Source organism: Myotis daubentonii, chromosome 5 (assembly GCF_963259705.1).
Source record: "Myotis daubentonii chromosome 5, mMyoDau2.1, whole genome shotgun sequence".
Lineage (NCBI taxonomy): Eukaryota > Metazoa > Chordata > Mammalia > Chiroptera > Vespertilionidae > Myotis > Myotis daubentonii.
The window spans coordinates 73,044,834-73,070,155 of NC_081844.1; the positions used below are offsets into that span (position 1 = coordinate 73,044,834).

A 25,322-nucleotide genomic window follows, 5' to 3' on the forward strand; every position below is an offset into this window, starting at 1 on the left:
AAGCCTGTCACCCACCCATCCCACCCACTGTCCCCCAGTGGGGAGGGCTGTAGAGCACGTAGACAGGGCTGCTGCCCGCTAGGAAAGAGCGCTAACTCTGCCTGGGACAGGGGGGGCCTCACAGAAGAAGGGTCTTGAGGGATGAGTAGGAGTTTGGCAGGAGGACAACATGGAAAGGCATTTCATGTGGAAAAGGGTCCAGGTAGGAGGCGGTTGCAATCATTGGCGGCTGAAGCCTGCATTAAGGTGAGGGACCAGAACCAGCACTCCTCACACCCGGCAGCGCCAGCCGCCCAGCACAGCGCCCAGGACCCATCTGGCTAACTGCGCAGGCGTCGCGGGAAGGGAGAGCTGCACAGTGTCTTCGGAGCAGTCATGGGAGCCCCGACAGCCTGGGCCCCGGGCGGCAGCAGCTCCGAGCTGAAATGTGACCCGTGCGGCAGGGCCTCAACCTGGGACCAATTTCGAAATGAATGACTCAGTTTGACTGTTTGGAATTAATCAAGTGAACAAAGAAGGACCACAGAGCAGCACACATTCAAATTTCTTGCACTCTCGTGGTTTCAAAAACAGCTTTGATTGTAAAAATGTAATGAGTTAAATGATTCCCTGGGACATCCCAGATTCATCTGTTTTTAGGGTCTGACATCCTACATCTCATTTGAATCTGACCCCTGCAGCGCCGCTCCCCAGCTCTCCGGATCCCGGTGGAGCGGGAACAGGATGAAAGCAGATTTCCCGAAGCGAAAGCCCCAGATTGGAGCCGGGGAAACAGCCAGGCCCTCAGAAAAGGGCCACCCCGCTGGCCTTTCCTCCCAGGTGTTCATTCACTCGGACCTCTTGCCTGGAGCACATGCTGTGTCCCCAGCGTCCCCTTGAGTGTGGGGCAGCTGAGAGACAGGCCTGTGCTGGCTGCTCTCAGTCCCCGGATGCCTGGCTCACCCCCTGCAGCTTCTCCCTCTTCCCCCAGCCCGTTTCAGCCTCCGCGGTGCCTGCTCCCAAGTCCAGCTCTAGGAGAGCACGTCCAGGCCTTCTGGGTGCCTGTGACGACCTCTTTGCAGTATGGGACCCTCCAGACTGGTTGTGGGCTGACCTCTTCCTGCTGCCCCAGGCAGCAAAGCACCCCCCCACACACACACACACACACACACACACACTCCCCTATTACATGAAGAGGGTGCTCTCAGACCCGCACTGGTCACTGAGGCAAAGGCAGGGATTCCGGATGATAGACTCGCGAGAAAGCAGGTGTTTTGGCATGAAGCTGGCCCACCCAGCTTCTCCTGAAACCAGGGGCTGGACCCTGCCCTGTCCATGCGGTGGAGAGAGCTGGGCTTTGGGGCTCTGTGACCGCAGGCACCTCCCTAACTCTCTTCAGCAGCTGGAAGCCCAGCGCTGTGCACACAGGCTGGGTTCCGTGACAGTTCCTGCCGCTGTGATGATCGCTGACCCCAGCAGGGGGCGCCCTGGAGGCCGAAGGAGTCCCTCTCTAGCCAGTGTCCCCAATGCCCAGCGTCCTGGCTGCACTCCCAGGCCCAGGGCTGAACGCAGCAGTCAGCGGCGCCCAGAGCAGCTTCCCCGGGTCAAGAGCGCCCTCTGGTGCTCCCCAGCTGGCCCTGGAGCCGGTGGGAAACCATGTTCGTTCATAGAGGCGTCCGCCTGAGCGTTCATTCAACAAATACTTGTTGTTTTCTCTCTACATATGAGGGACTTTGTTTGGTATTTGAGATACCATCTCGAGAACTATGTCTGGGGGCCCTCCCCCCATGGAGGCTGTGGTTGGGTTGGAGAGAGAATCGGAATTCATGGGAAGTGCCACCTCCCTGTGCATGGTGGTCAAGGCCAGGAAGGTACAGGTTGCTGTGAACTGTAACTACTATAGGGGCCCAGCCTACTGGGCTCAGGGGGCCGAAGGGAGGGACGGGCCAAGGTCAGAAGCTGGGTAGGTGCTGACAAGTGGGGAGCTGCAGGGAGGCGGGGGCAGAGGTCGGAGAGAGAGGGCACTCCCAAGACAGGCCAGGCTGCCGAGGGAGAAGAAGTGAGGGTGGAGGCGACAGGCGGGTAGCCCTGGGAGCCCAGCCGCATGGGGCCAGGTGACTGCCTTCCCAGGGGCCACACAGTGGAGGGAATTCGAAGTGACACCCAGCCTGGGAGAGGCAGACTTAAACAAAAACTTTGCAAACCCATCAGGCTGCCCAGGGAGCAGCTCCCAGTCCCTGGAGGTGTGCAAGTCGGGGCTGCACACCCACCTATCGGGAAGGTGTGTCATCTCCCAAGATGCGGGGAGCTGTTCCACTAACGGGGCCTCCCTTCTGGGGGCCGCTCAGACCCACACTCAGGGGGACGGGATGGCACAGCCCAGCATGGGGGGCCAGGGGAGGACACTCATAGGCACCCCTTGGAGCCAGGCCAGTGGTGGCACTGGAGCCTCAGGCACAGGCACTGTGGCCGGGGAGGTGGCGAGAAGACAGCAGTGGGTCTGTAACTGAGAAGCTGTGCTGTGGGGTGAGGGGGGTGAGGAAGGCTTCTCAGAGGTGGCATGTGGGTCTCCAAGGAGACGTGGGGGGGGGAGGCTCTGCCCAAGGGCGGTGGGGAGGGTGTGCCCCAGGGGGATGGTGGGGTGGGAAGCACTCAGGGCTCAGGCCTGAGACTCAGGTCGAAGCCCCAGCCTCATTGGCCATGCTTGGCCTCTCCGAGCTTCGGTTTTCCCATCTGTGCAATGGGGATAATGATGGTACCCACCTGGCAGGGCTGTGCTCCGTGTTGGCAACGTCCAGATGACACGGCAAAGGAGTTTGTCTTTTAGCTCCACCCCATTTCCTGGACTCTCCCCCCAGAACTGGCCCAGTGAATTACAGTCACTCACTGTCCCATTGGGTGCCGCTCCAGGTCGGGCACAGTCAGCTATGGGGGCCATTTCATCCCCACCCCACCCAGTTTCTAGAGGAGGAAAGGGCTCCAGAGAAGCTGTGCCGCTCGCTGTGAGATCTGCAGGGCAGGGGTATCGCACTCAGGACGTCCCCGTGACTTCGGAGTCAGGAAGGCTGGCCGTGTGGGGCAGAGGCAGGGAGGCTGGCGGAGGCTGGTCCAGGAGAAAGGCCAAGTCCTAGGCAGGGGCGGCTGGAGGACCAGAGAGAGGGCCACAGCTTAGAGAGATGGTTCAGAGCCAGAATTGCAGGCTCACAAGCTCATTATTGCCTTGCAGGGGCAGCCAGGTGAAGAAAAAAGTGAGGGAGGCTGGGTGCAGGAGTGTGGGGAACAGTGGGGCCTGGGCTGAACTGGGGGCACATGCCCCATCTACTGGTGGTGCCCAGTTCAGCCCATGCAGATCGATCATTACATCTTCCAATATTTCAAGAGAGGCTAGAAATCCAAGATTTACATGAAATCTTTCGCTCTTGAAGGCTCATTACCAGTGGATGACAATTGTCTTGTCTGTGGAAACCAAGGAGAGCCCGCAGCCCCGGGGGCAGCTTTCAGAGAGGCCTGATGATCAAACCTGAGAGAGGCCAGAGGGAGGCGCTGAGGGCCCCAAAGACTAAGGCTGGGGCAGAAGGTGCAGAGCAGAGGTGTGGCCTGGGCATGGCCAGGGCAGCGGGGTCCCTGCAGACAACCTCCGTGTCTGCTGGCTGCCAGCTGCCCCGGTCACCCTGTGCCCTGTGTCCGGGAAATGCCAGCTCTCAGTCGAATCTTCTGAGTTGTGCTGTCCCAGGACGGCTGCCTCTCTTTATTTAGACTGTCTTCATCATGTCACCCCGGGACTGTCACCCTCTAGTAGCTGCTTCCCCGTCCTGCTAGATCGCCATCCCAGCAGGTGGCCACCAAAACGGGTGCCCGGCCTGTCTGCTACGTCCGGTGTCTCCCATCAGACCCGCCCGAGCTGCAGACATCGGCCCTGAGGCCGCTCAGACAGACAGACAGCCCGCCTCACTGGCCCACCTTCCACTCTCCCACACCCTCGGGGAGTCCATTACCCCCTCCACCCCACCCGGGAACAGTTTTTCCTGAGACCTGACAGGGTAATTATGTAACAGGCAAATGTGTAATTTAAGCAGGTATTGGAGGACGGGTTCAAAGGCATCGCACCACCTCTTCTAGCCGTGATGTATAATGTGGCCACACGGGTAATTGCTTCCAGCACAGAGCGTGCTCTCTCCCAAAATAGAAGCCAGCTGGCTGCTGGCCTCACAGAACCGTAGCGCTGGAAGGGACCTGGAGATGTTCTAAGCCAGTGGCCGGCAAACAGCGGCTCGCGAGCCACACGCGGCTGTTTGGCCCCTTGAGTGTGGCTCTTCCACAAAACACCGACTTCTACGCATGGGCCACGAAGTTTCAATCGCACTGTACGTGCGCGCCCGCACGTGGTATTTTGTGGAAGAGCCACACTCAAGGGGCCAAAGAGCCGCGTGTGGCTCGCGAGCCTCAGTTTGCCGACCGCTGTTCTAGGCCAAGGGTTACAAACCCAGGTGCCCCTCTGCACTGGCCTGTCACTCCATGGGGCAGCGGGCCAGGCGTGAGGCGTCGGGAGGGCAGACCCTGTGGCCTGGGCGGGACCCGCCAGAGGAGCCCTTGGCCCTGTGGACATTGCCAGGCATGGAGGCCCCGGAATACGAGGGCTTCAGCTTTTCCAGAAAAGTCCAAACTCCGGATGTTTATGTGAACTGTCACGATTTTAAAATGTAGCAACTACTTCGGTGAGTTGTTTGTTTTTGTTTTTGTTGTTTTAACGGCATGGACCAAATCAAACCTGGCTCCAGGCCCGGCCTTTCGCTGTACAGATGAGGAGTGGGAAGGCGGCAGCGTGCGAGGCCGAGGAGCGAGTGAAGGGCAGATCCCCGGGTCCCCGCTACAGCCCCGCAGTCCCCTCGCCTGCTGCGAGGTGGGGCGCACTAGGTGACTGCAGAGCCCCCTGCAGAGTGCCCCAGGCCCCGGGGAGGGGCCCCCGGGAGGAGCCGGGTGCCAGGCTGCGCACTGGGGCTCGAGCTGCAGCCAGGCTGGAACTCAGAAGAGAGGGTCCTTCCTTCCCGTTCCCAAAGGCAGGATTCACGTCTGGACAATTGCTCCGCCCCACCGTCTTGCTGTGGCCAGCATGTGTGCAAACAGCCTGGCCTGAGAAATCAGCACCACATGGAACCGGTCCACCCCAAGGGCCTGTCCCCCACCCACCACCCCCACCACCCCTTATACGCTGGCGGCCCTAATGAGAGAGCCTTCACTCAGGAATGTGCACAACCCGGCCGAGGCCCCGGGCCCCAGCAGCCTTGTAATTTGATGAATTGTCAACATCTGGGCCGTAATTGCTGGGCCCTGGACTGATAATCCTGGTAAGCCCCCTCATCCAGGGCCCCTTCCTGGTGCATTTCAAGGCCTCCGTCCCCTGGCAGAGCCATCACCATTCACTACAACCAGAAAGCAGGACCGTCTCCCAGCTCCGCTGGTCTGAGCATTGACTGCCGTCTGCATCCAGACACGGCCAGTTTATTGATTGAGTTCAGTTCAACAGGTAACTCGCTGGTGGGTCAGGAGGCTGGAGCCACCGGCCGGTGTGGGGCCCTCAGCACAGCCCTCTGCTGCAGCCTCCTCCCCGGCTCCGTTTCCTGAGGGACACTGAGACGCTCCAGCTGTGGAGCCCGTATACCCCACGTCCCAGACTTCCACCGAGAAACCTCCTCTCTTTTGCCATCTTATTAATTTTTCTCCAAGGACGGCCTGTGGAATGCTGCTCAGGAAATACTCCGGGGTGTGAGGGCGTGAGCAGACGGAGGTAGGAAGGCAGAGCTGGTACCCCCTGCTGGCCACTTGGAGGACCACACAGAGTCACTCCCCAGCACTCCCATCCCCAGGGCCAGTGCAGACCCCATTCTGTGTCAGCTTGCCTGTAGGGCAGTGATGGCGAACCTTTTGAGCTTGGCATGTCAGCATTTTGAAAAACCCTAACTTAATTCTGGTGCCGTGTCACATATAGAAATTTTTTGATCTTTGCAACCATAGTAAAACAAAGACTTATGTTTTTGATATTTATTTTATATATTTAAATGCCATTTAACAAAGAAAAATCAACCAAAAAAATGAGTTCGTGTGTCATAGGTTTGCCATCACTGCTATAGGGTCCCCTGTCTCCGGTGGGTCTGAGAGGAGGACACAGAGGAAGCTGGGGACTGCCTGGGACCCGGGGAACTTGTCATTTGAGAGGAGATGGGCATGACCTCCATCTTACAGATGAGGAAACTGAGGCTCAAGGGTACTCTGGTCCCTGTGGGAGGTAGGGGCTGCGCAGCAGGGCGGATGGGGAAGGATGGGGGACTCTGCCTGCCTGACCTGCTTCTCCAGTGCAGCCCCAGGCCTGTTTGCTTCTCACATCCTGAAAAGTCCTGGGCGCAGCTGGCGCACAGGGACCGAGATGTGTGGGGCTCTGCGCCTAGACCCGAGGGAGGGAAGCCAAAGCAGGAATATCCCTGCTGGGGAGAAGGGCTGAGGCTCAGAAGGGTGGACTGGCTCTCCCAGGGCCACTCAGCAGGCCTGTCTGTCTGACCCAGCACTCTCTCTGGCAGAAGGTCGGGTGGAAGAGCGTTCAGTTAGCCCTGCCTGGGGAGGATCTGCTTCGTGGGGGAGACAGATGTTCCAGGAATCCCGGGAGGAAGGCAAGGCCTGTGAGGCTCTGTCCCACAAGTCCCCCAGGACGGCCCTCTGTCACCCCTCTACCCTGTGCTGCAGGAGAGGGAGCGTTGCATGGAGAGTAGGGCTGATTTTAGTCCTTGGACAACCACTGACTCCTCTGCCTCATCTGTGAGATGCGGCCATGGTGCCTGCCTCCCGGGGCTGCTGTGAGGGCAGGGGCCACGGCGGTACGGAGGCCTCGGTCACGTCTACAATGAGGAGCATTCATGGAGAGTCTCCCTCTCTATGGCCCCCAGGGGCAGGGTGCCCTGCACTGGACTTGATCAGGGGCATCTTGAACGCGTCACACCATCCAGGCCCTGAGGCCCCATCCACTGCCGGTGACATGATGGCTGTGAGGCCCATTGTGTCTTCCCTCCTGGCACATGGAGAGGAAAGAACCTTAGTTAGTTCTAAGCTGCACCTTAGTGTCTTGTAATCCATGCAGATTTATAGAGGGCAGATTTGGGGCTGCATTTGGGCTCAGTTCAGTAGGACTTACAGATGCACCCAGGGCCTGGGCACAGAGTCTCTGGTGGCGGCCACACTGGCAAGGTGGCCAGGGCAGGCGAGGTGCAGTAGGCGGTGGGAGGGAGAGGGAAGGTCTGACAGAGGCATTCTGGGAGTGAGAGTGGCTGATCTTCAGGGAGTTCGCCGCAGGGTTTAAGTGCAGAGAGAACACAGAACAGAAGTGCTGTCCAGCTCCAGCCCTGCCTGTTCCTGGCTGTGTGGCCTTGGGCAAGCAAGGTCTTCCCCTGGCTGGGCCCGTTTCCACCTGCCTCAGGCTGTTGTGATGATTAAGACCAGGTGTGTGGGTCACGGAGCCACACCGGAGGGGACTTGGGCCCCGTGTGTGTTGTGGCGGCCCGAGGCTGGGCCTACATGAGAGGTCAGGGTAGAAACCCCCATGGGGCCATGGCCCTGAGGAGGCCTAGCAGGGCCTGAGCATGGGGGCAGGGGCGGGGCCCATTTTAGGGGACTGCTGAAGAGAGGAGGGCTCTGGCATGTGAATCCAGGAGTCAGAACTGCCAGGAGCCCCCAAGAGGAGACCAGCCAACTGATGGATCTCAGATGATGGGACCTGAACTGTGGCTGGGGTTTACCAAGAACAGGAGCCCCCAGGGCCTGGGCCCCCAAGTCTTTGGAATAGGCCACTCCTTCCTTCCCCAGGCCATCACCCCCACATCCACACTCTCCCCCACAGTGAGGCTGGTGGCCAGAAGCACTTAAGAGGCCAGTTTTTAGATCTGCCCAGGTTCCTGCCTGGAGTGAGGCCCTGGTCTGAGTGGCCATCAAGGGGTGGCCACTCTCGGGGCTGGGGAATCTGAGATTGGCTGCTCAGGGCGGCCTAGAGGTCGAGCCAAGGAAACTGGTCATTTACCACTAGACACAGTAGGCGGGGTACCAATTTCCAGGCTGTGCCAGACCCAAGGACGGAGGGAGGGCCAGGAAAGTCTTCTAGAACAAGAGTGTCTCCGAGGAGGAGTCCCTCTCACCAGGGGCCAGGGCAGGGGCAGGGGCAGGGAAGGGCATTGCAAGCAGAGGGAGCAGAGGGGAAAGAAGGAGAGAGCTCAGGGGGACCAGGGACACAGGGCAGCCGAATGGCAGAGCCTGGCTCTGGCCGCAGGAGACCCCAGTGCTGGGCCAGGAGTGCAGCCACACTGTTGGAACCACGGGGAGTGCAGGGCAAACCCCTGTGCTGCTGTGAGAGACCAGGGCGGAGGCCATGCTGAGGCAAGCTGCCCCTCCGCTCACCGCCCCAGCACGCTCCCTCCTCCCTGCCTTTGCTGGATTGTTCTCTCTGCCCACAGTGACACACACACACACACACACACACACACACATATTTGCTATGTTCAAATCCCCAAATGTTACTTTCCTAGGGTAGAGCTCCCTATCTTTTCCAGTCTCCTCAAAGCCAACAGACCCTCTCCCTGCTTGGAATTGGCGGGACTCTTTGCCTGCCCTGCCCCCGCTCTCCACGTGGTATTGTGCGCATTTGCACACGGTTCACCTTTCCTTGGTGGGACTCTGTACACACTGATCAGCACATGTTCTGGCCAGGCCTCATCCGAACACGGGGTGGGAAGCAGACCCTTTTCCGGGATCTACTAGAGGGCCTGTGCAGACCCCACGTTAACAATATGTGTCTCACGTGGGACAGTTAGACTACGTGGTGGGCACAGGGACAGATGGTCTGAGTCTGGAACGTGGAAAAGCCTCTTTGTGGAAGAGGAGGTGACGGAGCCGAGGATGGTGCACAGAGGCAGGCAGTGTGTGCAGCAGGCTCGGGGGAGTGGAGCTGCCTAGGTCATTTGCTGGAGTCGAGGGTGAAGTGTGCATGGGGTGAGGGGATGTTAGCTATCGAAAGGAGGATAGGGGTCTACAGGGAGCAGACGGGCTGAGTCTACAACACCCCTTTTCCCCCTTGTATTCCTGCACACCCCACAGGGAGGGTAGCGCTCAGTGAGGCTTTGCTGGGTGTGTGGAGGGGGTTCGGTCACTGGCCCTTTGCAGACACCACAGAGCCCGCAGGGGCCTGGGAGATGCCCCAGCTCTCAGGACTCGCCCTTGTGTTTTGCTTCCTTCAGCCTTGACTTTCACCTGTGAAGGCCACAGCAATGCAGAGCTGAAAGAACCTTCAGGACTCTTCTAGTTATGTCTTAGTTCATGTGGGCTGCTGTCACAAAGTACCACAGAATGGGTGGCTTATAAACAACAGAAATTTCTTTCTCACAGTTCTGGAGGCTAGAAGTTCGAGATCAGGGCCAGCCAGATCAGATTCTGGGGAGGGCCGTCTTCTGGGTTGCAGATGGCGGGCTTCTCGCTGTGTCCTCACAAGGCAGAACAGAGCTCTGTGGGTCCCTTTTATAAGGGCACCAATCCCATTTGTGGGGGCTCCACCCTCATGACCTGATCCCCTCCAGAGGCCCCACCCCCTAACATCATACTGTGGCTTAGGGAACACATACGTTCCGTTCAAAACAAATTACAAGTGGCAGAAACTCAGTTCAAGCTGGCTTAAGGGGAAAATTTATTTGCAAAGAGAAGAGTGCCCGGTGGTTTCAGCTCCAGCACTTTGCCCTGTCTCCGTCTCTCAGCTCTGCTTTCCTCTCTGTTCCCTCTTTCTCAAGCCACTGGTGCCCCAGGAGCTCCATCCGGTGGAAAGAGCCCTCTTGCCCAAAAGTGCCACCTTCGAAAGTCCCTGAACCGACCATCCCAGCTGAGGGGATGCGGTCACCTGCCCAAGCCCATGGGTGGAGATGGGGGTGGTTTGGGAGAAGTGGGGCTCTGTGCCTAGACCCGAGGAAGGGAGCAGCAAACAACACCCAGCTGCTCCCACCCCAAATCTGTGTGAAACGTACCCAGACCACGGGCTTGGCACAGGCTTTGGACTGTTGTCACTCAATAGTGTCTTCTAGATCATGACACCTTTCCCGTGTGTAACCTCTGCTCTCTCTTTCTCATTTCCCAGGGACCACTGGGTCTGGATGGAAAGCCAGTAAGTGATGACAGGGCCATTCTAGGTGGTCCTGGGATGGGTGGTCCTGGGATGGTGGGCACTGTGGGGTTGGGGGTGACCATGGGGCGCCAGCAAGAAAGATCCACTGAGAACCTGTCTCAGTGCAAAGAGAAGCCATTTGGGCATCACACTTAAGTTCAAGTCCAGCTCCACCATCTGCTGACTGTGCAGCCTTGGGGAGGCCTCTTCACCTCCCAAGCCTGAGGCTCCTCACCTATCAGAGGCACATTAACCCTCCACACTGTGATGGCGATGTGAAGAACTGCAGACAGCACTGTCCCAGCGGCTGGTCAGCCCTCAAAGCATACAAGCCCCTCCCAGCAGGCCCCAGGCACAGAGCATCCCCAGGCAGTCTCAGTACCTTCATGGTGGGCATGAGGCTGAGGAGTTCTCTAACCTGGGTCAGGAGCCTGCGGTCCACAGGCGTCCTCAGCAGAATTAATAAGATGCACAGGTGACAACATAGTTAAATAAATACTGGGATGGGGGGGTGGGGAGATGGGGCGATGGATGGATGGAAGAACGGTCAAAGTAGGTAATGAACCAATGATTGCACAAACAGTTGGATGCGTGGGAGGATAGGTGGATGAGTACATGATAGTGGTTGAACAGACGAGTGAAGAAATGAATGAACTGACAAATAATTGAACAGTTGACTCATAATGTGTGCGTTATTGAAGGATGGAGGAAAGAACCTGGGTGGGCGAATTGTTGAACGCATGAACAAGCAAACCCACTACTGGTTGAAGGGATAGTGGACAGTTTGGGGAGGGATGAAGGCCAGGGAGCCGGTCAGTCCCTGACCAACGGTCCAGCCCTCACCCCAGGGACTGAGCCCCACAGTGTGCCTTGTGCCTTGACCTTCCTAGAAGGCCTGGTAACTGGGCAGGACTGAGAGAAAAACATTCCCCTGTAGCCAGAGGGTGAAGGCAGCCGCCAGGGCCTGCGTGGAGCCGCTCACACGCACATTCCCCAGACTCCACGAGCAGGGGCCCCTGACCGGCACCGGCACAACGGGTGCTGAGCAGGGCGGGCTCTGCCCTCTGGGAGGAGTGACTAGCAGATGTGCCTCTGTCCAGAGGGGATGCCAGTGACCTCCAGCCCCCCGTGTCCCTCATGCTGAGGACTGAGATGTGGTGCTCCCTTGGGGTCAGCACGGGCGGCCTCCTTAAGGACTGACAGTCCTGTGTGTTTTTCCACTTGGCCGCCCCCAGCTCTGCTCCGCCTCACAGGCCCTTCTGTAGGCAAAGCCTTAGGGAAGCCGGCAGGGGCCAGCCTCGTCCTCCTCACTCACTGCTGTTCTTTCTCCACCTTCCTTCTCCAGGGACTTCCCGGCCCCAAGGGAGAAAAGGTAAGTGATGCTGGAGGCTGTCCAGACACAGGAGGCTGAGGAAGGATGCCAGACACCTGCCTCCAAACCCCATTCCAGAGTGTGACCGCGGGCACGTCACATCCCCTCCTGGAGCCTCCTTTTCCCCTGGTGCCTACCTCCTGTGATGGTTACAAGGCTTACATTGGACCATGTAAAGTGCCCGGAAGGTTAAACCTGAGTTCTCCAGACACCACAGTATAACAAAACTCAAAGCAGCCTGCCCAGTAATTAATTATGAAGGGGGCGGTGCCAGGAAAGCCGGGGGGGTTGAACAATGACTGTGGATGGCATTCTTTGTGGGGAGGAAGCCTGCCAGGAAAACAGATGGCAGAGAGCTGCCCCTGGGATCCACACAGCCCCCTACCGTTTGGTCGTTCGGTCACTTAGGCTTTTATAGATATGGATAAAGCAAGCCCTACGCTTATCACCGAAGGTGAGTGAGCAGCCCTGCCTCCCACCTCCAGTATACCCTGCGTCACGGTTTCACTTAAATGGCCGCTGGGTCTGGCACAGATGGAAGTCTCTGCCAGGCGTCCCATGGCATTTATCACCGTGGATGGGCAGACAGGGGCTGGCACTGGTCTCAGACCAGAGGCTGACCTTCCTGAGGACAGCCAGCACCCCAGGAAGAGGAGGGCTGTAGGGTCAGCAGCCCTGAGCCCAGGCTTCCTGGCATTTGGTGCTAAATGTCACAGCCACGGCCCTGGAGGGCTGAGACTTCTGAGTGCCTCGTTAGAGAGCAGGAGAGAGAGGAAATGTGTGTGTCCCAGGGCTGACGCAGGTGTGGCAAGACTGGGCACTTCCAGGGAAGAGCTGGGCTGGGCCGTGTCCACACCCCAACTCCACTGGGGGTCACTTAGTTCCCGTGGCCAGTGTTCCAGTCCCCCGTGAGAGCTGAGCAGGCACAAAACCGGCGTTTGGAGCCTCAGGTTTGCATTCCTCCTCTTCCACCAGCTGTGTGGCGTTCGGCAAGTCGCCCCGCTCTGTGGGCCTCCGTTTCTCCATCTGTAAATGTAAACCAGGCTCACGGAGCCATGGGAAGACTGTCCGAGGTACCAGTCTGCGTGTTTTTTGTGGACAATGAGACCCTCGTGCGGTTGGCAGGTGCAGTGATGGCCTTCCCGCTGGTTCTGGCTGATGCCACTGAGTCGTAGAAATGATTAAGGCAGGGACTTTGAAACCAGAGAGAAATTGGTATCCTGGCATCTATGGCTGCATAACATACTACCCCCAAACTTGGAGACTTAAAACAATCAGGTAGTTATCATTCCTGACTGTTCCGTGGTTCAGGAATTCCATGTTGTGCTGGTGCCATAAGAGGGCACAGTGGGAGCGGCTTATCTCTGTTCCGCCATGTCTAGGGCTGGCAATAGATAACAGACCACCCTGGGATCTGCTAGTGGTGTGGCCTTGAACAGACTACTTAGCCCCTCTGTGCCTTCATTTCCTCATTAGAAATGGCGGGGGGGGGGGGGTGCGGGGGAGGATAGAGCCTGCATATGATTTTTGGTAGAGTGGATGAGACCATGTACATGACACTCTGAGCGCAAAGCTGGATATATGTGAAGTCACCAAGCGGTGGTGACATATCTCCCTGTTTTTTGTTCCCAGGGTGCACCAGGAGACTTTGGACCCCGGGTAAGAACTGAGCAAGACCCCCTCCCCCACCTACACAGTTTGTTTTATATTATAACTAGAGGCCCAGTGCACAAATTCGTCCCTCAGCCTGGCCTGCAATTGGGGCCAATCAGGGCCATCTGGCCCAGTCCCAATCGGAGCTGATTGGAGCTGACCAGGGGGGACGGACCGAGGGAGGTTGGCCGGCCAAGGGAGGTTGGCTGTGGGAGCACACTGACCACCAGGGAGCAGCTCCTGTGTTGAGTGTCTGCCCCCTGGTGGTCAGTGCACATCATAGCAACTGGTCATTTGGTCGTTTGGTCGTTCGGTCACTTAGGCTTTTATAGATATGGATAAAGCAAGCCCTACGCTTATCACTGAAGGTGAGTGAGCAGCCCTGCCTCCCACCTCCAGTATACCCTGCGTCACGGTTTCACTTAAATGGCCACTGGGTCTGGCACAGATGGAAGTCTCTGCCAGGCGTCCCATGGCATCTATCACTGTGGATGGGCAGACAGGGGGCTGGCACTGGTCTCAGACCAGAGGCTGACCTTCCTGAGGACAGCCAGCACCCCAGGAAGAGGAGGGCTGTAGGGTCAGCAGCCCTGAGCCCAAGCTCAGCTCTGCACTTACCAGCCAAGTGACCTTGAGCGAGTCACTTTCCCCTCCAAGGCTCCGTTTCTCTAACGGTAAGTGGGGTGACAGCTTCTACCCCAAGCTGCTGTGGTGAAGCTTCAATGCAATCATAAAAGTGGGTACCCAGCACTCCACATGGAACAGCAGATGGGAGCCTCAGCCAGACCTCCTTGGCCCTCAGTGGCCCCGGGACCAAGGACTCAGAGGTGCCTCATGCAGAAGCAGGGGTTTCCTCAACAGAAGCTGAAGCAGAGGGGAGACCCAGGTGGGATGGGCCTGCAAAAGTGGGTCTTGGCAGACGGCCACTTAGTGGCCCTCTCCATCTTTGCCACAGCCTCACTGCAGAGGCTGAGAGGTAGGCATCAGCTGCCCAGAGAAAGGCAGAAACGTGGCATATTCACCGTTGTTTCTAAGAAGGTTGCGGGGTGGAAATTGTAGCCAGTGGCTGGAGGTGGGCATGGAGCAGAGACGGGCCCTGTGCATGGGGGAATGAAAGGAAAGGGGGGCACGTGCAGAGAGCAGGGCTGGGCTTTGCAGTCCCAGGCGGGCTGGGCTGGGTCCCTGTCCCAGCTCTGCAACCTCATGACTCTGAGGGTGGTTATGAGTCCAGAGCAGGGATGAGGGCTGGCCAGGCTGTTTCCCTAGCGACCCAGCTGTTCTGTGCTGAGTCTTTGATAGGAGGCCAGAGGCAGGGCCACATGAAGCTGGTGAGAAGTCCCTACAGCCCAATAAAGGACGCCTTTGAGCTTGGTGGCTGCTGAAAAAAACCCTGCTGCTCACTTTCTGTTGGATGTAGAAGCTGATCTTCCCACCCCTCAGCAGATGAGAACTCCCCCAGCCCTGGTGTAGCTGCAGAGCAGGTCTCCCCAAGCCCCACCCCTCTTCGTGGGTAAACAGCCCCCTGTGAAACACCTCCACCCCTGAGAGTGACTCAAGCCACAGGTCACCCTCTCTCATGACCCCCTGGCGGCTGGGTCTCTCCTGTTGCCGGAGGGGCCGTGGGGCCTGGAGTTGGGAGCTGGGCTGTTGGCTGGGAGCTGGGCCTCCTTGAGGGGCCTCTCGAGAACATTTTGAGAAGCAGGAAGCCAGGACTGCCAGGCCTGTGAAGAGCCACACACAGCATCACAGCCCCTGCATCCTCATGGTCGCATCTGTCACAGGGCTCGCTCAGTGGGGGACAGGGACAAACAGGCCCCAGCTCTTGGTGGGGAGTGGCAAGGTCACCCTGCAGAGGACCCTGCGGGACGGAGGGAGCGTCGCGGTCCCTGTGAGCACGCGGTCCACCACCCCCGTCTCAGGCTGCCTTCTGTGGCTGGAGAGGCGGCTTTGCCTCCAGACATAGCCCTGCGGTTTCCTAGTCACCCTCCTGCCTTTCTGACCACACAACCTGTTTGCTGTAGATGGTTTTCCCACGGCTCACTCCAGGCTTTATAAGTAGAGACCATCACATGTACAATCGCCGCATCCTCAAGGTAGACTGGACGAGCGACCTGCCTGGGCTGCTGGCTTGCGTGTTCCCCTCGACTCATCAAATCCCCAGGGTTAGACCTCAGCCGTCCGATCCCGGCGGGAGGAGGAGGCAGCTGGCCAGCCTCATTTCCCAAGGAACGCAGGGGAAGAACGGAAGAACCTCTCTAGGACCTGCTCAGGTGTCTCAACCCATTTTCTGCCTCAATAAGTAGAGTCCCGGCCCACGGCCGCCAGCATGGGCCCCGGAGCTGGAGTCCGATCCTTCTGGTCAGGACCTGGCCGTGTCAGGCTGAGGAGCGCTACACGGTGGCCTTTGAGAGCCTCCGTTAAGCTGTTCACCGGGAAAACTAGTGAGTGAGGCCTGAGGTGCAGCTGCTGGAGAGGGGAGCTCTTTCCTATCATGGAGCTCACGGGTGAACAGAGATCACTGCCTCGCTGGCCTTTCCTGGCCCCGTAACCCTGGTTAGCCGACTGCCCGCTCTGACGCTGGCCCGCCGTTTGTAAAGCAGGACTCAGCGGTGCCGGCCAGATGATTGGATGAGCGAACCCCAGGAGGCCCTGGCTTATCAGCCCTGGGCTCACAGCGGGGTCCACTCCACAAAGGCCTGGTTACAGGAAGGGTAGGCTCTGCTGCCCTGGCAGCCGGGTGTGTCCCGTTGCCGTGCCAGTGCTGGGCAGCAGGCAGTGCCGGGGGCACTGTGGTCTTCCCTCCCTGCAGGTGGGGCCACCAGGTGAGGGCTCTGGCTGCCTGAGGTCTGACCCAGTACTAACCTCGGCCTGAGAGTTGGGGGTTTGGTGCTGCATGAGAGACAGTGTGGCCCTCTGTCGCCTTCTTTTTTTTTTTTTAAGAGAATTGTAAATTCACGTGCAGTTGTCATATGTAACCATGTACCCATCATCCAGTCCCCCCCAAAGGTGACTTTGGCAGCACCGTCGTACCATCTCCTACCCAGGAAACTGATACAGTCCACCAGCCTTACTCAGACTTCTCCCATCGCTTGTGTGTTTAGTCTTACGCATTTTTGTCACTGTTGTAGATTTGTGCAGCCGCCACACAAAGACCCCTCAGGCTACTCTTTTGTAGCTCTAGTGGCCTCCCTCTCTGCCCCATCCCTAACACCTAGCAACCACTAATCTATGCTCCCTCTCTGTAATTTTCCCATTTCAAGAATGTTATGTAGCTGCAATCACAACGTATAGAAGCTTTTGAGATTTGCTTTTTCCCTCAGCGTAATTGCCATGAGCTGCATCCAAATGGCTTCGTGTCAGTGCTCTGTTCCTGTTTGTTTGCTGCTGAGCAGTGTTCCGTGGCAGAGGTGCCCCAGGGGGTTGGACATCTTGCCATTGGAGGACATCTGGGTCTCCAGTTTGGGGCCCTTACGAATAAGACCACTAGGAACATCCATGTGTTTGTGTGAACAGGAGTTTTCACTTCTCTGGGACAGATGCCCAAGGGTGCACCTCTGTCACTAATGAAGCAGGAGTGGCCCAGCCAAGGTCTCCCAGGAGGCCTGCAACCCCCTTTCTGTACGAAGGGGACCAATTGGCCCAGGTGCCTTCTCTCACACCCACCGTGTGTCCTCTCTCACCTGAACACCACAGGTGAGGAGATGGCACACTCCTTGGAGTGTAAAAGGCCCTGTTGGCCCCTTAAGCTGAGCTTTAGGGACCTGTCCCTTCACGTGGCCACCAAAAAGTGGCAACAGGCCTAACAACAAAGCCCTTTTCTCTGAGCCTGTCAGGGGCTGGGAAAGGGGAAGGCATTGAGCTGTCCATCTGAGGGGCCTCTCTCTAGAGACTAGAACCCCTTCCCTCACCCTCAGAGTCATGCCAGGCCTCGTCTCTTCCAGGGAGACCAAGGGCAGGAGGGGGCTGCTGGGCCTCCAGGGCCCCCTGGGCCTCCTGGGGCTCGGGGCCCTCCTGGCGACACAGGGAGAGATGGACCCCGGGGAGCACCAGGCCCAGTGGTAAGAGGACATGGAGCTGGACCACCCAGGACCTGGTCCTGCACCTACCAAAGCCCCAAACCCTGGTCCCAGAACCAACCCAACCCCAGCCCTATCCCCAGTTCAGGCCAAAACCCAACCCTAACTCTACCGCCAACCCAGACCCGCCAACTCAGCTAACCGTAGGGTCCCTGCATTTCCTCATCTCTCTCCTCTGTGTCCTCAGGGTCCCAAAGGAGAAGCTGGACAAGACGGTGAGACGGTCAGTACCCAGAGCATTTCAAAGGCCTGAGCTGGCAGAACCGTGGTTCCAGGCCTGGCAGCTCCTACACACACACACACACACACACACACACACACACACACACAGGTTGTGTGTGCAGCTGTACGTGTACATACACCCGAGCTCTTGTCCCCACCAGCAGTGGGAAGGGATGGCCAGGCCTCCAGCCCCAGCAGAATTCTCACAGCCCTGCATCCCTGGGAGGGAGCCTGCTGTCTGTCTGTCGCTGCTTGAGATCTGATGAGAAGCTATCCAAGACAGGAAGCAGTGACAGCCCTGCCTCCTCCCCGAGACTTGGTGTCGTCCTTTGTAAAATGAGGATGAGGACAGATAGGAGCAACCTCCAGTATCGCCTTTAACACCTTCTCTTCTCTTGTTCCAGGGCCCAAAGGGACCTCCAGGGCCCAAGGTACGTGTTCCTCAGTCCCTGTCCCCACGCCCCTGGCAGCCCAGGCAGCAGGGTTAGGAGACGGAGTTCTGTGACCTTGGGCGAGTTACTGCATCTCTCTGGGCCTCAGTTTACTCGCCTGTTAAATGGGGGCATGATAAACCTTTCTGCCTTACCTTCACACCAGGTTGTATGGATCAAATAATAAAGCACGTTAGCTTTTAAAGTCCTCTCGGATGTCAGCTTAGTGCTTGCTGGGCAGGAAGGCAGGCTCTGGTCCTCCCTGAAGGAGCTGGAGTCCCTGGACTGAGCAGGAGGAAAGGGTAGGAAAGGAGCTCCATCTAGTGAGCACCTGCTGTGAGCCAGGGCTTTTCATGCATCCTCTCATCTCAGTGACCCTCTGAGGTCAAGAAATTCCCTGCCTGGCACTTCTACTTCCTCTGAGGCTGGGGGCATCATACTCCCGTTTTCAAGAGCAGTGACTTGCCTGAGGTCATTCAGCTTGGAAGGGACCAGGTTGGGAGTGGAGTCCAAGACTGTCAGCCCCACACCCAAGTGCTCCTCTCTGAGGGGCCAGGCCCTCTGGACTGCCCTGGGCGTGGATCATGGGGCCACTTCTCCAGAGGAGCAGGCAGCCCAGTGTCTCTGACCTTTTTCTTGCACCCCCTCTGTCTGCCCTCAGGGTGAGCCCGGCATTCCTGGAAAGAAGGTGAGGGGGGCCTGGGAGGGGCTTCTCAGTGGGAGTGTGGAAATGGGCTGGAGAGAAGGGCAGGGGCTGGGCACGGGGCAGAAATGGGAGCCCCCACAAAGAAGGTGCCCTGCTCCTTGGCAGACCTGAAACCTCAGGTCTAAAGGTATGTGTCTGAAGCCAGGATCTCATTCATTCATTCACTTATTCACTCATTCACTCATTCTTTCCCTTTCCTCAAACATCACATTGTTCCCGCCTCAGGGTGCATTACAGCGGTTCTTAAACTGTAGTCCCAAGACCAGCCTATCAGCATCGTTTGGGGCTTGTTTAACAAGCATGTTCGGGGCCCACCCCAGACCCACCAAAACAGACACTGGGGGTGACCGTGCTTTGTCCAAGCAGCCGCAGGTGATGCTGATGTGCGCTCAGGTCTGGGACCACTGACCCAGAGTGACCTTCTCCTGCCTCTTCCATGCTGGGCCTCCTCCTCCTGCAGGTCTCCTCTGAGAAACTGCCCCGGCCACCTACTGAGACACACCCTCCTAAATTCCCTGCCTGGCACTTCTACTTCCTGTCACGCTGCGATGTATTTCTCTGGAGATTTCTTTGCCCTCAGCCTCCTCTGACCCATCGAGCAGGGACCTTGTCTGCCTGGCCCACAGAAAGTGCTCACCAGCTAATTGCTGACTGAAGGACGAATTCCCTCCCCTTCACCTGCCCACCCACTTCTTCTGCACACACCTGCTGAGGCCATTCTGGGCTGGCCCTGGGCTGGTGGGCGCAGGGGACAGAAGTAGACCTGACCCCACCCCTGCCCCCAGAGGAGCGAGGAGGGAAGGGAAAAGCTGCCCGTCCCAGTATGACCAGTGTTGGTGACAGGAGTGGACAGCTGTGCTGGGGAGGACAGAGGGGTGTTGCCGGTGTGTCCAGGTCTGAGGCTGCAGTCTCCACCACTCTCTCCTCAGGGGGATGACGGGACGCCAAGCCAACCAGGGTTCCCTGGACCTCCAGGGCCCAAGGTATGCCTCCCCCGAGCTCCTCCTGCCTCCCAGCTTGCACGTTCCGTCTGCCTGGCGAAGCCCCTCCTGGCCCTTTCCCATGGTGGGGCACAGGCTGATGCCCAGGACAGGCCACAGAGGGGCAGCAGGAGGACCCTGGGTCCCACTCGTCAACGGGCCTGGCACCTCACAGGCTATCTCCCCTCACACCCTGCAGTCCTATGGTTCCCTCTTCGGTGCCCCACTCTCTGCCCTGTCCCCAGGCCAGGAATTAATGTCATCCTGGCTCCCCAGCCCCTCGTGACAGCCACCAAATCCTGGCCCGCCTGCCTCCAAAATGTCTCTTGAGCCCCTGAGCTGCCCTGGCTATGCCCCAGGACTCAGGCGGAAGGAGACCATGGTCCTGAGTCCCCTGGACTGGGAGGGCCCTGAGGTCCGTCCTCTGCAGGTGGGCTCAGCCGTGTTCTCCTGGAACTGCTGCAGAGGCGAGCAGCCCCAGGCAGCCCTAGCCCGCCCACTGCTTCCTTCCATTTTCAATGTCTGTTGCAGGGCGAGCCGGGGAGCGTGGGGCCACGGGGAGAGAAGGGCGTGGACGGTGTCCCAGGGACAAAGGTGACTGAGCAACACGCGGCTTCAGCTTCGGCTTCTGCAGGCCCCATTCAGAGAAGCACCCTGTCACGGGGAGGAGATGTGGTTCACCTCCCATTTGCCTTTTTAAGTTGGGAATCCCTGGAGGGCCTGGGCCCTCACGTCTTGGGTTTCAGGTCTCGTTGGACTGGCAGTCAGAGACTGACCTGAGGGGGGGCAGCGGGGGGCATCGGTCTGGGTGAGCTACGAGGCTAAGGCACCCTGTAGCCTTGGGCTCCTGGGCCTCAGTGGCCTATCTCTGGGGTCAGAGGGTTCTGCGGCCACACATGAGGCCCTGCGCCCTGCGGGGAAGAGGGGACTGGAGTAGGTGGGCAACCTTTGGCTTGGCTGTGTACACCTGGCTGCAACCACGTCGTCTCCACAGGGGGAGCCCGGCCAGCGAGGAGCCGATGGAGCCTCAGGGCTGCGGGTAAGCATTCTCTCCTCCAGCCACCCACAGAAGATCCGGGGCCTGCCACTTTTTTTAAAAATATATTTTTTATTGAGAAAGAGACAGAAACATCGGTGATGAGAGAGAATCATTGATCAGCTGCCTCCTGCACGCCCCCTACTAGGGATCGAGCCCACAACCCCAGGCATATGCCCTTGATTGGAATCGCACCCGGGACCCTTCAAGTCTTCAGGCTGACGCTCTATCCACTGAGCCAAACCAGCTAGGGCGGGGCCTGTCACTTTAAAAGTCCCTGTCACCAAAGGCCCCCGAGGAGCAGTGAGGCTCCAGAAATGGAGTCTTTTTTTATATTAATTCACTTGTGATTTTTTCATTTTTAATCTCGTAGTACATGCTTTCCGTAAAATGTTCAAATATGGATGTCAAGACACATCCCCTCCTGTTCCTCTCTCCCAGGTGGTGCTTGCCCTCCGAGAGACTTTTCTCGGCATTTTCAAACATAGACCCTCACTTGTCACATATGGTGTTGCCCCCACCCTGTTGGGGGGGTCCTGGCCTTTCTCCCAGCACCACGTCGAGGTGCGTTCCTGTCACCAGGAAGGAGCACAGCAGCTCCAGCTGGTCCCAAGGCCCCAGGCCTTCTGAGGCCAGTGCCTGTCAGCACACCTCAGGCTGGCATCCTGGACCCTGTTCCTGCTCTGTGGCCCGAGCAGTCACATCCCCTGGTGCTCCTGGAGGCCGGTTTCCTCCTCCAAAAACCAGGTCTCAGCCCGCGGCCGGGGCTTACAGATGGCCGGGATTAGATTAAGCACACAGTGTGGGAAGTCGGTGTAAACTGTACAGTTCCATGCAGGTCATGACCATGGAGGCAGCCAGCAGGGGACCCCCGCCTGGGTCTCTCCACCCAGGGCAAGGGGCTGGCCACAGGCCTGACCCAGAGTGTTCATGGCCGCTCCCTCTTCTCCAAGCAGAGAGGTGCCCGGGTGGGGAGGGGAGGAGCAGAGGGTGGGGACAGGGCCAGCAGCCACGCGCTCACTGGTGGAGACACATACCCGTGGCCGTGTGCTTGGGTGGGTGTATGCTCCCACCAGGAATGAATGGGCATGTCAGTGCCTGGTGTGCGCAGCCCCTACCAGAGGTCAGGAAACCAAGGCACAGGTCTCCAGAGTGTCTTGGAGGGTTTGGGTGTCTGTGTCTGTGTTTGTTTGTTTGCCAACATTTAAAAACCTGAACAACATCACATTAAATTAGGCTTCCACTTTCCCTTGCGGGTTCAGGGCTGGGGCCTCAGTGGGCCTCCGTTCCCACAGGAAAGCCATGTGCTGCCACCCCAGACCAGGCGGGGCTTGTTCTTCAGTTGGCCCCAGGCCCCCTTGCCCTCCTGGTACCTACCTGGCTCCTACAGTGTTTTGTCAGTGAGCCTGGGTGCCAGTGCAGTGAATGCCAGGGGACCAGGCCTGAGGACCAGCCCCGCTGGGCCCCCAGGTTACAGCTGAGCCGGGGCCCAGGACTGCGTGTGGCCCCAGTTCCTGGGCTCCTTGGATGACATACAGAGACGACTACCACTTCACCCGCCAATGGAGCTCCGCCCTGAAACCTTCCTCTTCTTCCCACCCCAGGGTCCCCCAGGCCTCAAGGGTGAGCAAGGAGACACGGTGGTGATTGACTACGATGGCAGGATCTTGGATGCCCTTAAGGTAGTGTTCCTGGTGGGCCAGATGGGCCTTGCTGTTCATTTCCTAAGGGAATAACCACTCCCTTTGTGTATTAATCCACACTCTGTACACCAGGGCCCCAGCGTCACCAGGTGCTGTGCTGATACGGAGAGAGCTGCTATGATGTCGCTCATGTGGCCCCGAGCTCCCTTGGGGTCAAAGCAACAAGGGGCAGGGGCAGAGCATCTCCTGTGTCCAGCCCCAGCAGGGCCTCCTGGGGCCTTCCCAGGGAACTCAGGCTAGAGGGCCGGGTCTTCTAATGACCATTGGGGGAGGATGAGAGTGGCCAGGCCCGCCCCAGAGCCTCGCTCGGGAGATGGAACCTGTGAGCCCTGCCCAGCAAACCTGGGACCCATAACCAGTGGAAGAGAGGTTGGGTGCTAGGGAAGGGAGCTGGGGTGAGGGAGAGACCATCAGAGAGGCCAGACTGGATGGCACCTAACACCCCCTGAGCTTCAATTCCAGTTATTTCCCCACAGGCCTCAGAGAAGTACAAGCTGATGGTAACTGTGGCCCACCAGGCCTGCATGGTGTGGTGTGGTGTGATATGGCCTGAGGGCATGTACATGCATGGTGTGACCCAGGCTGGCTAGGAGCCCCATGGGAGAAGTTCTATGAGCACAGGGAGGCAAGGTGCCAGGCTGGGAGGATGACTCCATTGGATGGGCTGCAGGAAGCCATAGCTGGTTCTTTGAGCAGAGGGGCAAATGCTAAAAAACAATATTGGGGAATGGTGTGGAAGGTGAACAGAGTGGGTGTGGGGACGGCTGGAGGCAGGCAGGCCACCGGGAAGGTAGGTGCTGCGCGTGGCCTAGAGGAGGTGGGTGGAATGAAGGAAGATGTAAGACGGGACATCTCAATGGAGCCTCTAACAAGAAGGAAGAGGTTGGTGAGAGGAGGTGGAGGACTGGAACTCTGGGGGCTGAGGGGCTGGATGGGGTGCAGCCTTTGGGAGGGGACGTGAGTTTGGAGGGCGATGATGAGCCTTAGTGAGCAGCCTTCTGGAGGCCTGGGTCAAGATAGCAGCTTGGGACTCAGGTTAGACCTGGAGACTGAAGATGCCATCCCTTACCTGTGCAACCCAGGAACTCCCTGGGGCCGGAGACAACAGGCAACAGAGCTGACGGTCAGGGAGGTCACAGGAGAAGTAGAGACGGCAGTGCTGGGCCATTGCTGGGGATGCAGCTTCAGAGGCAATAGGGAGGCACCGCAGGATCCTGGGCAGGGCCGTGTTGTGAGGAAATCTAATGTTGGGGAAACAAGCTCTGAGGGCAGCGGGATTCTGGGCTCTCCATGGCAGTGGACACGGTGATATCTGGCCTGACGCTTGGTGCCTCCTTCCAGGACTCCTTCAAGACCTGGGGCCTGACCTGGGTGGGTGGGAATCGGCTGCAGAAGGTCCGTGACCCTGCTGTAGCCCAGCTAAACAGAGACAGGCCCCCCGGGGTGGAGGGGTGAACCAGCAGTGAGGGGGAGGCCCTGCTTAACACTGACCAGCCTGACCTTTGCACACAGGGTCCTCCCGGCCCACCAGGGCCTCCAGGAATCCCCGGAGCCAAGGTCAGTACACGTGCAGCTGTGTGGCCCCTCAAGCCCGTTGTCTCCAGAGCCCACCTGCCCCCTCTGCTTGTCGCCCCATGATCCTCCAGGCTCAGAGAAAGGGGCTACTTTCTTGCCAAGCAGGGTGCCTTCTCCCAGTCCCTAGTTACACTGCACTCTGGGAGTTTGATTCACATGTGGAAACCCCTCATGGCATCACAAAGTCCCATAGATGACATGGTCTTTCCTATGGCCTGTGCGCATCATTACACCCTGCCCACCTGGCTCAGGAGAAAGAGCCCAAGACTGTGAAATCAGACAGGGTCTGGTTCCACCATTGTCCCTGGGCTGTGTGACCTGAAGCAAGTCATTTAACCCTTGGGGCCTCAGCTTCCAAAAGGTAACCTACAGCCTGGGCTACATCTGCCTTTAGGGTCTAAGGGCATGGAGGAGTGGAGGTGGCCGGCTCCTGGCATCCTGCTGGGCACCCAGTGGGTGCCTTCCTGGAGGTCTAACTGCAGGGACTTGACCAGGAACGGTGCGCTGGTTGGGGGCGACAGCCTAGCCACAGACCCCTCTCGGGGACCATGGGACACTATGACCCCTCTTGCTGTCTGTTCCCTTCCAGGGTGAGCTCGGATTGCCCGGTGCCCCCGGAATCGACGGAGAAAAGGTCTCTGAGCCTTTCATTTTCTTGGTGATACTGGTGCCAGGAGTCATGCTGTGTGTGTGTGTGTGTGTGTGTGTGTGTGTGTGTGTGTGTGTCTGTGTACAGAGTTGGAGAACAAAATGTGCCACCTGGGTGCAATTCTGGAGCCCCACAGTGCCCCTTCATGGCTGGCTCTGCCCTTAGGCCTCGGGCAAGCTGCTCACTTCCTGGCAGCCTCTGCTCCTCCTCCCCAGGCGAGGGTGGCAACGGGCTGTGGTGAGGGTTAAATAACTCTGTGTGTGGGAAACACTTAGAGCAGTGCCCGGTGCCGTGTAGCAAAGAGTCTTCGAATGTGAGCTAATAGCATTACTGTCACTGTTAGTACCTTTGTAAGTATACACATGTGATCCTACGTAGACACCACAGTGTCCAATGGTGTCATGTGGCATTTGTGTGTGTGTGTGGCACCAGGTCCCTAGTGTGTGGCACATCACGGATGTTACACAGTGGTGGAGTGAGGGAATGCAAGGTTGGAAGGTGATTCTGTAGATGGTGGGGTGGCTGTAGGGGTTGGGGCTCCCGTCTCTGGCTCCTGAGAGGTAAGCACAGGGTTGACCTGGAACCCCATAGTGCCCCCTCATGGCTGCCCAGGCCCTCATGCTCCACTCCCTCCACCCCACCCACCTGCACCCCTGTGTGCAGTGAGGTAGGTGTCGGGGTGCCCTCTTCCTGTCTCTGTCCAGGCCCCTGAGTGCATTTGTCACCTGGGCTGGAGGTGGGGTCCCACAATGAGGAACTG

The 25,322-nt window shown here is 58.3% G+C and overlaps 1 protein-coding gene across 1 annotated transcript in view; it reads left to right on the forward strand.

Moving 5' to 3' along the window:
• Positions 1–25,322, forward strand: part of COL23A1 (collagen type XXIII alpha 1 chain) — a 261,421-nt gene that overhangs the window by 227,802 nt on the left and 8,297 nt on the right. Inside the window, exons 6-18 of the mRNA XM_059698141.1 lie at positions 10,133–10,159; positions 11,505–11,531; positions 13,164–13,190; positions 17,126–17,242; positions 17,448–17,483; positions 17,887–17,913; positions 18,575–18,601; positions 19,549–19,602; positions 20,131–20,193; positions 20,594–20,638; positions 22,240–22,317; positions 23,851–23,895; positions 24,503–24,547. Of these exons, the coding sequence (XP_059554124.1) occupies positions 10,133–10,159; positions 11,505–11,531; positions 13,164–13,190; positions 17,126–17,242; positions 17,448–17,483; positions 17,887–17,913; positions 18,575–18,601; positions 19,549–19,602; positions 20,131–20,193; positions 20,594–20,638; positions 22,240–22,317; positions 23,851–23,895; positions 24,503–24,547 (618 nt within the window). The remainder of the gene's footprint in view (positions 1–10,132; positions 10,160–11,504; positions 11,532–13,163; positions 13,191–17,125; positions 17,243–17,447; positions 17,484–17,886; positions 17,914–18,574; positions 18,602–19,548; positions 19,603–20,130; positions 20,194–20,593; positions 20,639–22,239; positions 22,318–23,850; positions 23,896–24,502; positions 24,548–25,322) is intronic.